The sequence below is a fragment of the Manis javanica genome, chromosome 5 (assembly GCF_040802235.1).
Source record: "Manis javanica isolate MJ-LG chromosome 5, MJ_LKY, whole genome shotgun sequence".
NCBI classification, from domain to species: Eukaryota; Metazoa; Chordata; class Mammalia; order Pholidota; family Manidae; genus Manis; species Manis javanica.
Window position 1 is genome coordinate 22101459 of NC_133160.1, and position 12922 is coordinate 22114380.

At 45.0% G+C, this 12922-nt stretch overlaps 1 protein-coding gene across 2 annotated transcripts in view; it reads right to left on the bottom strand.

The window, feature by feature from the left end:
* Positions 1-263: 263 nt before the first annotated feature.
* Positions 264-12922, bottom strand: part of ACSS2 (acyl-CoA synthetase short chain family member 2) — a 46299-nt gene continuing 33640 nt past the window's right edge. For both annotated transcript variants that reach the window (XM_037012812.2, XM_037012813.2), the window contains 11 exons: positions 10163-10300; positions 8999-9169; positions 8556-8689; positions 8227-8359; positions 8087-8143; positions 7823-7903; positions 6526-6634; positions 2452-2520; positions 1942-2118; positions 1281-1355; positions 264-1142 (listed from right to left, as the gene is read on the bottom strand). In XM_037012812.2, coding sequence (XP_036868707.1) covers positions 1015-1142; positions 1281-1355; positions 1942-2118; positions 2452-2520; positions 6526-6634; positions 7823-7903; positions 8087-8143; positions 8227-8359; positions 8556-8689; positions 8999-9169; positions 10163-10300 — 1272 coding nt within the window. In that variant the 3' untranslated portion in view covers positions 264-1014. The remainder of the gene's footprint in view (positions 1143-1280; positions 1356-1941; positions 2119-2451; positions 2521-6525; positions 6635-7822; positions 7904-8086; positions 8144-8226; positions 8360-8555; positions 8690-8998; positions 9170-10162; positions 10301-12922) is intronic.

The window sequence follows — 12922 nt, forward strand, 5'->3', positions numbered from 1 at the left end:
AGGGTCCCTGATAGGAACCCAGAAGGGAGGGCATCCGTGATGGGACATCATGGTTGTGAACTGGCTTCATTTGCTTTCCTGCTTAGCTCAGGAGCTTGTCAAAGGGCTTGTCAGTGAAACCCTGCCTAGCTCCGCCCAAACCAAAAGTTCTGGAAGGAAGATATTGGAGTATTCTGGGGGAAACCACTCCCCTTCTCATCCCCCATGCAAATCAGTACAGCTAGCAAGTTACAGTAAAATACCTAAGAAAACAAATCACTGCCTTCTTGAGTTCACAGACTTTATTCCTACAACCACAAGGCTTGAGCATGACCAGGGCAAGAAAAGAGAGTTTCATCTGACAGTTTCTCTCATTGGCAGGACTCTGTTTGGGGGAGGCTGGGAACAGAGGACATGTCAAACTTCCCTGGACCTAGAAACAAAACACACTCCTACAAGCAGCAGATGAATCTGAAAACTCTCTGGAAATTGAGCCTGCCTGCATAGCTCCTGGAGCAAATGTGCAGACAAGCACTGCCATCTGGCACAAAAGGGAATTCAGACCCAGAACAAAGGCAGCAAAGTGTTTAAAAATATAATAATTGTTCCAGGACTCACAAACAGGCATTTCTAAGGGCAAGTGCGTGCCCAAGGTTAAGTACTGGTGCTTCCTGAGAGCTGACATAGGATCACAGAGCTGCCTCCCTGCTTCAGTGTAGGCCCTCACTGCCCACTGAATACTTAACTTGGGTTGGGGACATTGACTTCAAGGCCCCTGTTCTGGGTTCCAAGGGCTCTTTGAGTCTAGGAGTATAGCAACCTGAGGCGGACGTAGGCCCTGTCCCATCTTCCTGTCAGCCACAGGAAATTACCTCTATTCTGGGGCAAAGCTGGCCCTCAGTCCCAGACAACTGGTCAGGGGAGGTGGTATGGGTCAGCACTGGCCCTCTGCACTCCTGGACAGGGGTCAGGGAAAGTGGGGAAAACTCTGGAAAGCCAAGCAGGGGGAATCCTGGGAAAAGGACAGGGTCTTGTTCACTGGATAGTCAGGCAGCGGTGGCTGAAGAGCTGGCTGATGATGGATGGGTCAGCCACAGTAGATGTGTCCCCCAGGTCGTGGTCATTCTGAGCAATCTTCCGAAGCACCCGCCTCATGATTTTCCCTGGGGGACCACAGGGTTCTGGTTACCAGGTGACAGCATTGGCCCACTCCAGCCCTTTCAAAGGCTTATTATTCTGCCATCACTGGGCGTCAGCCAATTCCAATCCCAATCCCAATCCCTCAAGGCTTCTGAACATACCTGAGCGGGTTTTAGGCAAGCCAGGTGCATTCTGGATGTAATCCGGTGTGGCAATGGGGCCAATCTTTTCTCTAACTGTAACCAACAAACCGTTAAGCATTTTTCAGTGCCCTTAGCCAGGCCCCCCAAAACCAGGATAGAGATTGCTTTGTTCCTCCACCTATTTCCTCTTCAAGGCCCGGCCCAGAGTCATTCTCATGCTCACTGCCTGTCTTTTTCTTTTAAATACATGTCTCTTTATCTTATTGTATCTTAATCCACCTTCATGGAACTGAAATTCTAAGAATCATCCTACTGTAGTTGAAAATCCCACTTGAGTAGCACTGTGGCCATGGGTGAATGATTTAACTTCTCTGAGTCTCAATTTCTTCATCTTTAGAATGAAGGTAACAAGAGGATCTGTTTCATGGGGTGATTACAGGGATTTAAAGGAATTAATACATTTAAAGCAATTAGCTCAGTGGTGACACAAAGAAAGAATTCAATAATTCAGCCATTATTATCCTAGCGGAGACGGAGGGGAAGAAGGCAGTCAGCCCCTAAGGCTCCCAGGAGTCTGTGGTTTGAGGAGTAGCTTGCCCCAGCCCCTCCCCAACAATCTGGTGTGGTAACTGGGCCATCAGGAAAGACCCTGCACTCCATGCCCAGGGAGGCTCCTCACTCTGCTTCTTGAGCTCCTCAGTGAGGATGGGGCTGAACGTGTAGCCATGGCGTAGTGTGACAAAGCAGTAGAGGCATTCGCCCTTCACAGGATGAGGGTGGCTGACCACAGCTGCCTCTGCAACAGCCTCGTGTTCCACAAGTGCTGACTCTACTTCTGCCGTGCTCAACAGGTGTCCTTGTAAAGGGAAAAGAAGCGCCATGAGAGAGATCCTAGCCTCTCTCCCAGCCCCTGCAACAGCTGTGCCTACAGGGCAGTCCTGGTCTGGTCAAATGGGGAAGGCCTTTCATTCATTCCTCACATGACATGCTTCATTTGCCTGACCATTCTAGTTCCTCTCCTCTAGGCACATTCTTGTGTTTATAACTCTCTCCAAAAGCTGGACCTAGAACTGAATACCACACTCCAATCATGGTCTTGCCAAAGGACATCCTGGCTCTCTCAGAAGGCTTTGGCTGGGAATTGCTGGGAGAACAGGGCTGACAAGGGTAAACTGTCTCTGTCCCTCACCAGAAACATTCAGCATATCATCAATCCTGCCAGTGATCCAGTAGTAGCCATCCTGGTCCCGCCGGCAGCCTGGGAAGAGAAGAAATGCACAACACAATAAATACTCCACAGTAGGATATATAAGGTACATTACCAAACTAGCACACCCACTGTGTTAGTCTCCAAACAAGTCTTCCTGCTTCTACTCTTGCCCACTGTGGTACTCAGACTCCAAGACAGACATACTAATCTCCACCTCCTGGAATTCAGACCCCTGTGTAGTCCTCTTCCTCACTGGACTAGGGTTAGTCTGTGTAATCAATAGAATTTGGCAAAAGTGATAGGATATCCAATTTGGTACTGGCACAAGAACAGAGCCACAGACCAGTGGAACAGAATAGAGACTCAAAACATTAACCCAAACATATATGGCCAATTAATATATGATAAAGGAGCCATGGACATACAATGGGGAAATGACAGTCTCTTCAACAGATGGTGCTGGCAAAACTGGACAGCTACATGTAAGAGAATGAAACTGGATCACTGTCTAACCCCATACACAAAAGTAAATTCGAAATGGATCAAAGACCTGAATGTAAGTCATGAAACCATAAAACTCTTAGAAAAAAACATAGGCAAAAATCTCATGGACATAAACATGAGTGACTTCTTCATGAACATATCTCCCGGGCAAGGGAAACAAAAGCAAAAATGAACAAGTGGGACTATATCAAGCTAAAAAGCTTCTGTACAGCAAAGAATACCATCAATAGAACAAAAAGGTACCCTACAGTATGGGAGAATATATTCATAAATGACAGATCCAATAAAGGGTTGACATCCAAAATATATAAAGAACTCATGCACCTCAACAAACAAAAAGCAAATAATCCAATTAAAAAATGGGCAGAGGAGCTGAACAGACACTTCTCCAAAGAAGAAATTCAGATGGCCAAGAGACACATGAAAAGATGCTCCACATCGCTTGTCATCAGAGAAATGCAAATTAAAACCACAATGAGATATCACCTCACACCTGTAAGGATCGCCACCATCCAAAAGACAAACAACAAGTGTTGGAGAGGTTGCGGAGAAAGGAGAACCCTCATACACTGCTGGTGAGAATGCATATTAGTTCAACCATTGTGGAAAGCAGTATGGAGGTTCCTCAAAAAGCTCAAAGTAGAAATACCATTTGACCCAGGAATTCCACTTCTAGGAATTTACCCTAAGAATGCAGCACTCCAGTTTGAAAAAGACAGGTGCGCCCCTATGTTTATCACTGCACTATTTACAATAGCCAAGAAATGGAAGCAACCTAAATGTCCATCAGTAGATGAATGGATAAAGAAGATGTGGTACATACACACAATGGAATATTACTGAGCAATAAGAAAAAAACAGATCCTACCATTTGCACAACATGGATGGAGGTAGAGGGTATTATGCTCAGTGAAATAAGCCAGGTGGAGAAAGACAAGTACCAAATGATTTCACTCATATGTGGAGTATAAGAACAAAGGAAAACTGAAGGAACAAAACAGCAGCAGAATCACAGAACCCAAGAATGGACTAACGGTTACCAAAGGGAAAGGGACTGGGCAGGAGGGGTGGGAAGGGAGGGATAAGGGCAGGGAAAAAGAAAGGGGGCCTTATGATTAGCATGTATAATGTGGGGGGGGGGCATAGGGAGGGATGTGCAACACAGAGAAGACAAGTAGTGAGTCTTCAGCATCTTACTACACTGATGGACAGTGACTGTAATGGGGTTTGTAGTGGGGGGGACTTGGTGAAGGCAGGAGTCTAGTAACTATAATGTTCTTCATGTAATTGTAGATTAATGATAATAAAATGAATTTTAAAAAAGCAAATAATCCAATTAAAAAATGCAGAGGAGATGAATAGACAGTTCTCTAAAGAAGAAATTCAGATGGCCAACAGACACATGAAAAGATGCTCCACATCACTTGTCATCAGAGAAATGCAAATTAAAACCACAATGAGATAGCACCTCACACCAGTAAGGATCACCATCATCAAAAAGACAAACAATAACAAATGTTGGTGAGGATGTGGAGAAAGGGGAACCCTCCTACACTGCTGGTGGGAATGTAAATTAGTTCAACCATTGTGGAAAGCAGTATGGAGATTCCTCAAGAAACTCAAAATAGAAATACCATTTGACCCAGGAATTCCACTTCTAGGAATTTACCCTAAGAATGCAGCACTCCAGTTTGAAAAAGACAGATGCACCCCTATGTTTATCACTGTACTATTTACAATAGCCAAGAAATGGAAGCAACCTAAATGTCCACCAGCAGATGAATGGATAAAGAAGATGTGGTACATATACACAATGGAATATTACTCAGCCATAAGAAAAAAACAGATCCTACCATTTGCAACAACATGGATGGAGCTAGAGGGTATTATGTTCAGTGAAATAAGCCAGGCAGAGAAAGACAAGTACCAAATGATTTCACTCATGTGGAGTATAAGAACAAAGGAAAACTGAAGGAACAAAACAGCAGCAGAATCACAGAACCCAAGAATGGACTAATAGTTACCAAAGGGAAAGGGACTAGGGAGAATGGGAGGGAGGGGAGGGACAAGAGTGGGGAAAAAGAAAGGGGACATTATGATTAGCATGTATAGTGTGGGGGGGGGCACGGGGAGGGCTGTGCAACACAGAGAAGACAAGTAGTGATTTTACAGCATCTTACTACACTGATGGACAGTGACTGTGAAGGGATATATGGGGGGGACTTGGTGAAGGGGGGAGCCTAGTAAACATAATGTTCTTCATGTAATTGTAGATTAATGATACCAAAAAAAAAGTGATAGGATATCATTTCTGACATTAGAAAATATAAGACACTGTGGCTTCTACTTTTGTTGCATTCTCTCAGATTATTTGCTCTGGAGGAAGCCAGCTGCCATGTCATGAGTAGCCAGGAGAGGCCCAAATAGCTAGGAACTGAGGATTCCTGCCAGTAGCAAAATGAATGAGGCTGGAAGTGGGTCCTCCAGGCTCAGTCAAACCTTCAGATGACTACAGTCCCTACCAACAGCTTGACTGAAACTCATAGGTTCCTGATCCTTAGAAACTATATGAGATATAATATTTGCTGTTTTAAGCTGCCAACTTTGGGGGTAATTGTTCAATGGTAATTGATAACTAATATATCCACCTATAGTCTGTTCTCCATAAATTAAGCAGTTATTTTCTGAACAGTGTGTTAGTTCTTATCACTTCACTGCTTAAAACCCCTAACGGTCCCCCACTGTTCACTGGATAAAAACCAAACTCCCATGACCCATATGGCCCTATATTACCTATCTCTCCAATTTCATATTTAACATTCTTCCCTGTGCTCACTATACTCCAGCCACATGGGCTTCAGTCTGTTCCTCAGACATTTCAAGCTTGTCTCTGCATTGAACACTCACTCCAGATTTTCCCATGCCTGGCTTCTTCCCATCCTTCAGGTGTCTGGTCAAAAGTCACTTCAGAGAAGATTCTCTCACCATGTCATATATGATGTCCATCCCTGCAGATACTTTTAGCCCTGTTTTTCATCACAGCACATATCACTTTCTAAGGTAAGTTTGTTTCCTTGTTTGCTGAGTTAATTGTCTGTCTCCCCTTACTGGAATAAGAGCAGAGACCTTGCCTACCTTATTCATGAGCTTATATCAGAGCCTGGGCATGGTAGGTATTCAGTAAATATTTACAGATGAATGGATTGGTGGATGGACACACGGGCAAACACAGGCTCCAGACATGGGGACACACATGACACAGTAATACACACTACCATATGCCCCATCTCTTCCACACAGGAACAATGGAAACAAGAACATCTTTCCTCAAAAACATCAAATCTCAGATGGTACCATGTTGAGACCCTTTCTGTAACACACACTTCTGCTCTTATAGTCTTCTCTGTAGTTCTGCCTGGATATTAGACATCGATACATAGGACATGTTCCTCTCTCTGTTTTCCTTCACCCCTAACCAACTTCCTGAAAATGGAAGGGGAAGGTGCATGTCCTGGTGGAAGGTGTGGGACAGGGATAGCCAAGGCTCACCATCTCCTGTCACGTAGTACCCAGGGAACTTCTTAAAGTAGGTGGTCTCAAAGCGTTCATGGTTCCCATAGACTGTGCGCATAATCCCTGGCCAGGGCTGCTTGAACACCTAGGGAGTAAGGAAGGCACAGTGGTCACATCTGCAACACTGCCTCAATGGAAAACAATCAGGGCTCTGCCAAACCAGTGGAGAAATGGCCATTCTTGAGAAGTAGGACAAAATACAGGCTTTGGAGGTAGATAATCTGGGCATGAAATCTCAGCTCTGCTAACTCACTCACTAGCTGGGTGACCCCAGGCAGGTAACTTTATCTCTCTAAGCTTCTGGAGCCTCATCTGTAAATCAGAGAAAATAATCTCTACTTCCCAAAATTATTGTGAGGATTAAATTAATAGTATGTGGAAGTTGCCTAGCACAATGTTCTATTAGTGATAAGCACTTAATAAATTTGATTCTCCTCTTGGGTAATCCCTCAGGAAAGCAGGTCCAGTGTGAATGCAAACAAAAATAGTCACTGAAAAATGGGTGACCCTCACACAAATAAGTAATTATTGCGCAATCAATAATGTCCTGTGGCAGCAGATTGATGGGATGGAGGGAATTTTAGGCTAAAAGTCAGAAGGTCTGCATTCAAGTCCTCCCCTTGTTACTAACTCGCTCTTAGTAAAAGTGAAGTGGGGTGAAGGCCAGGGGCTGATTATCTCCCTACAAATACTAATATAACAATCAACAACAGCTAACATTTATTAATCACTAACTGTTAGGTTCTGTGCTAAACCTTTCATGTGGAATTATCTAATTTAATCAATCCAGCAACCATAGAACACAAAGGTATTATTATAAACCTATTTTACAAATAAGAACATTTAGGATTAGAGGGGTTAGATAATTTATTTGAGGTCACAGAAGAGGCAGAGCCAGGATTTGAACCCAGGCAGGTTCTCTCCAGAGCCCATCTGATTTTCCACTAGGTTATGAAGCCTCCTTTCACACTAGAATGTTTGTCAAAGTAAGAGTTGGGACTAAGTGTCCCAGACCCAGAAAGGTACCATCAGGAATCTTTGAGTAGAGCCCTTAAAAGCCTTGTGGGTCAAAAGGCAGAGAGGCAGGCAGAGTATCTAGAAAAATCCCCCTCAGGGCCTCTGCAGAGGATAAACCCTCAACTATGGAGCTTTAGCCACAGGCGGTTGCCAGTAAAGATTAGGTTCCAAACTGAAGCAAACAACAGTACTCACTTCGGTGACCCTTTCCCCCCAGCTCCTCAAAACACCCCCCAACCAAGGGCCAGGGCCTCACCAGATAACCTTCAGCTTCACCTTCCAACTCTTCCCCAGACTCATTCAAGACAGCAGGAGCTACTCCAAAGAACGGGAAGGTCTAGAAGCAAACAGGAGACAGGACTCAAGGGGAGGAACAACACGACTCTGACTCAACTCTACCTCTCTCAAGAAGTCCCAGAGCCCCATTCCTCACACATATTCCCCCCACCCACTACCTAAGCCAAATGCCCCTCACTCAACTCCGGCCTCGCCCAGGACCACCCAAGGGAGCCTCACTCACAGCAGAACCAGGCTTCATGGGTGTGGCACCAGGGAGGGGAGTCAACATATGGCCACCCTGTGGAAATCAGAGATCAGGGGTTTGAGTCAGTCTCTTCCCATACAGTCCCTGAACCCCAGCCTTCTGAACCTCTTACTCACCGTCTCTGTCTGCCAGAAGGTGTCCACGATGGAGCAGCGCTGGGCACCTACCACCCGGTAGTACCACAGCCAGGCCTCAGGGTTGATGGGCTCACCCACTGTGCCTAACACCTGTAAGGATTCCCGGCTATACCTTGGGCAAGGGAGTGGGGAGAGAGGAAGCTCTGAGTACCACTGGGGGCCAGAAAGACATGCCCAGGCTCTTCTCCTGCCCCCTCCCTTATTCCCAACTAGAGAGTTGGAATAATAGAATAGGAAAGGTTGTGCACAAAGGACAGAACGCAGCTCTGAGGGACACCCATGGGGCAGCAGCTGGGGAGGGGTCTCACTTGGTGACAGGATCATCTCCAAACTTCATGAGCAGGCGGATAGCTGTAGGTGCAGTGTAGAACTTGGTCACCTTGTACTTGTCTACAATGCTCCACAGGCGGCTCACATCCGGGTATGTAGGGATCCCCTCAAACTGTCCCCAGTGAAGGTTGGTCATTCCTGGTTCTTCCCAATAGTCCCTCCACTCCCCTACCATTCCCTCAGGCTCAGTATTTTGCCCTTTCCAAAAAACCCATGTCTTCCTCCCTTACCAGACAAGCCAAGAGACCTATCTTAGTCCAGAAACACAATCCCCCTCAGAACTCTTTTTTCTCCAGGAAACAGGTCATTGTGTAAGTTCCCCTACCTCTAGACCAACCGGCCTTGGGAGGCAGTCACCTAGGAACACCTTGTCCATCCCCTAAGTAGACCAGGCAGCCATGGGCCCCAGCTCCCTTCTCACCAAAACACTGGTGGCACCATTGGCCAGTGGTCCATAGGTGATGTAGGAATGGCCAGTGATCCAACCAATGTCTGCTGTGCACCAAAACACATCCTCCGCATGGAAGTCAAACACATACTTGAAGGTTGTGGCCACATAGAGCATGTAGCCCCCAACTGTGTGTACCACACCCTAGGGGAAGAATAGGACCTCAGTTAGGGCCTTGAGATCACCCCTGCTGATCACCAGATGTAGGCTGGGCAGAGCTAGAGGAAGATCCTCCTCAGGGATTCTGACCCTGCCAGCACCCCTTTGCTAGCATCCATCTTTCTTCCATCCCACTTTCTCCATGTTCCTATTTCACATCCCACACGCATGTATAGTCAGTTCATCATTCATACCTACACCCTAAGATGGTATTTTTGAGCCATTCACGTCACTCTCATACACATGAACACTTCTAGTACACTCACATCTAATAGAGTCTCTGTTGTGTATCTGGGCACACATACTGAATTACTCATTGATAGGGTGAGAGTGGAGAGAAAAAGGCAATATCCTTTCCTTACTCCATCAATACCCCATCCCTAGAAAAGAGAGGACAAAACCGTGTTTCTGAAGTCACACTGAGGGATATTCCAAAGCATGTGGACAGAAGAATTTAGGAATGGGGGTGAGTGGAAGGTACAGTAACATATCTTTCAAGTCAATGGAAGAGTCAGAGTTTTCTTGTGTTTCCAGCATCCATACTGTACCCTGGGAAGGACTAGATGTTTGTTAATAGTGTGGTAAGTGGAAAGAATTAAACTCTAAGAGCTGTGGTCTAGGAGCCCATGAGGGATCCTGTTCCTATCCTTGAGTTGACAGGGAAGCTCTCCCTCAACCAAACCTTGTAGGCATGGGCAAGGAACATCAATGTCAGCCACACAGAATGCTTCTTTTCTCCTTTTTTGGGCACTATGAACACCCCCACCTGAACTGTCTCACCTAGGTCCTTACCGTCTAGTGATTAAGGATTTATGTCTTAATTTGATTTGGAAAAGTCAATGTGACATTTCCAAAACGCAGGGTTATAGAGTAAAATTCATGTCATGAAATGCTTCCTCAGAAACTTCTCACCCTATGCAATACACACACACACACACACACACACACACACACACACACACACACACACAGACTTGCCTTGGGTTTGCCTGTGGAGCCACTGGTGTACAGGATGAAGAGTGGGTCCTCAGCATCACACCATTCAGGCTCACACTCATCCCCTGCTTCTTGCATGAGTTCATGCCACCACAAATCGACCCCCTGGTTCCAGGAGATCTGCGGGGGGAGGAAGACAGTAATGGGCAGGGAGGAACAGTGAACAGCTCAAGATGGGCAGGAGATACCCCTACCTGGCACTTAGGGGGGCTGTGGTACTGGCAGGTAGGGTACTGGGAGGGAGGAAGGGCCCCATAAGGGTGGAATGGGACAAAAAGAACATGAGCAGAACAGCAGACTTCTTGGGTACTCTTAGAACTCTGCTCCAGAGCTCCCCTCACCTATCCTCAGGCTGGGGAGGGCCCCTTGGTTGGGTTCTTCTCATCCTTCAATTCTTAGCTTAAATGTCACTTTGGAAAGGCTTTCCCTGAACAGTATATGGTAGATTCCCACCCCTACCCTCACTCCTGCTATTATTCTTAATCACAGCACTATTCTTTATCACACATGACACATTTCCAGTTATTTTTCTTTTAGTTGTTTGTTTTATTACTGTCTCCCCAACTAGATCGTGACCTCTATGAGTGCAGTGGCATGTCTGTCTTTTTTTCCCCCCTATATTCTCAATACCTAGCAAAATGCCTGGCACTCAAAAGGCACTTAGTAAATTTCTGTTGGATGAATGAATATGCACACACAGGCCTGCATACACACATATGTACTTATGGGACTAGTGGCTCATCAGCAGGAATGCGGACATCACACAATTCAGAAATGCAAAATAAGTCAGAGCCTGCAGATGAAGCAGGCACCTGGCTCTGTTAGTTAGTAGCAAAAGAAGTCAATAGATCTTGGTCCAAGTGCCTTTTCCAGCGTGAACCATCCCTATCTGTGTGCGCCTACCCTACTCTGTCCCTGCCTTTACACTGGTAATATTGGGCTTCCCATAAAGACATTTGCTTGAGGTTCCATTCAGCAGCAGCAAGCTGGTGGAGAAGGACCAAGGTGGACTTCTCCCAATAGAGGCATGTCCCTCGACACAAATGTGCCTTTGATAAATACTTCTGGATCTGTCATCCTGAAATTTTTCTAAGCTCTCCTTGAAATTGTTATACTTTCCCTCTTTGAACAACTAATTTTTCTGAGTCTACTCTTTGCTGAATGAAGTTGGACTCCCTGAATTTGTCCAAAATTTACACTGGTTTTCACAGGTCTGCCACTTCCTAGCTATATATGACCCTGGGCAAGTAATTTTACCTCAAATTACTCCTCTTGAAAATGAGGATACTGTTTCTTGCCCCTAATGTTCTCACAGGATTTGAGGAATATCAAAAGAGAAAGGTATTACCTAGAAATATCAAGCCTTGAATTGTACTGGGGTTGGGGCAAACTGATGAATGTCAGGAAGGACAGAAGTTAGTTCTGTTCCACAGAACTTCTCTGGGAGATGAATCTAAGGATGTGATGATGGGAACTGTTTGGGGTTTGCTTTAGCTGTCACAAAGCCCTTTCATATTCATTAGCTTCTTGTATGTTCAACCACCCTGACTAGCAGGTAGATATGAGAGTGTAAGAGAAACACCCTACTCTCATTATATGGCTATATGCTAATTTATTGTGTGCATATGTGGTTAAAATAATCCAAAGTGTTGACATATACCTTGTAGATTATAAAATGACTCTCTAACCACCCATCCCTTTCTGTACTATCTGCCCCTTACTCTACAGAATTTGAAGTTTCTGTCACATTAAGTAAGCATCATAAGAATGATGAGCTCAGGCCAAGTGAGGTGCCATTAAAAGTAAAAAGAGAAAGAAAGAAGAGAGAAGCTGCCCACAAGCTAGTAAACAAAAACATACCCTCTTTTTAGTGGAGTAGCCATATGGGTCTACACATATGTTATCACATGGATACTTTTTCCCCCACCAAATGATCTATCTACTTGAGATGTGAACATTAATGTATTTAGGCAGAAGTGTATCAATATTGTTTTGGCAAATGGTGATAGTCTAAAGTACTGGTGTGAACTGCCATAGGAAAGGACCTAGGGACAAATAAGGGCAAGGCACAGTTCCACTGTGGCAACTAGGGGACTCTTGTAATTTTGTAAAACTCTTTTGTGGGTGTGTAAGAATGTGAGTGGGTACTCTATGTATGGAGCAGATTAGCAGCACCAAGAAGCAGGGTAAGCTCAATTAAAAAACATTAATTGTGAATTAGGTGTGTGCCTATGAGGGCCTAGAGCTTTGAACCAGGAAAAGGTTTGAATTTTCAGAAATAAGAATTGAGTTGGCCTTTGTCCTTAGACCAGGACAGCCTAAGGGAGCACAGCTGCCAGGTGTGAGAGAGGAACATAAAGAAGCTCATAGGTGATATGGTTGAGGAGGTCCTCAAATGGTGCCAGGCCCTCCCTTGAAGAATGCTTAAGGATGAGGGGATTTGGAGCTCTGCCAAGATTTCTGCAGCTTTGACTACAATTATCAGACAAACCTGAACTTTGTAAGCCTATTTTTATGATCTTTGTTTTTTCGGTAATTTTTTTTACCTCCAGGAAACAAAAATCCAGGAGCCTGTACCCTGAGGGTCTCTGATACTAAGAATTACAAGAGTTTATTTCTTTTCTGGTTTCCCTTTTAAAAATGCCAGGCTACTATGTTAAAAGTAATAAAAGCTAACATTTAGGGAGTAGTTACTATGTGTCAAACACCTTATACATACTGACAAAACCCTATCAGGTAGGT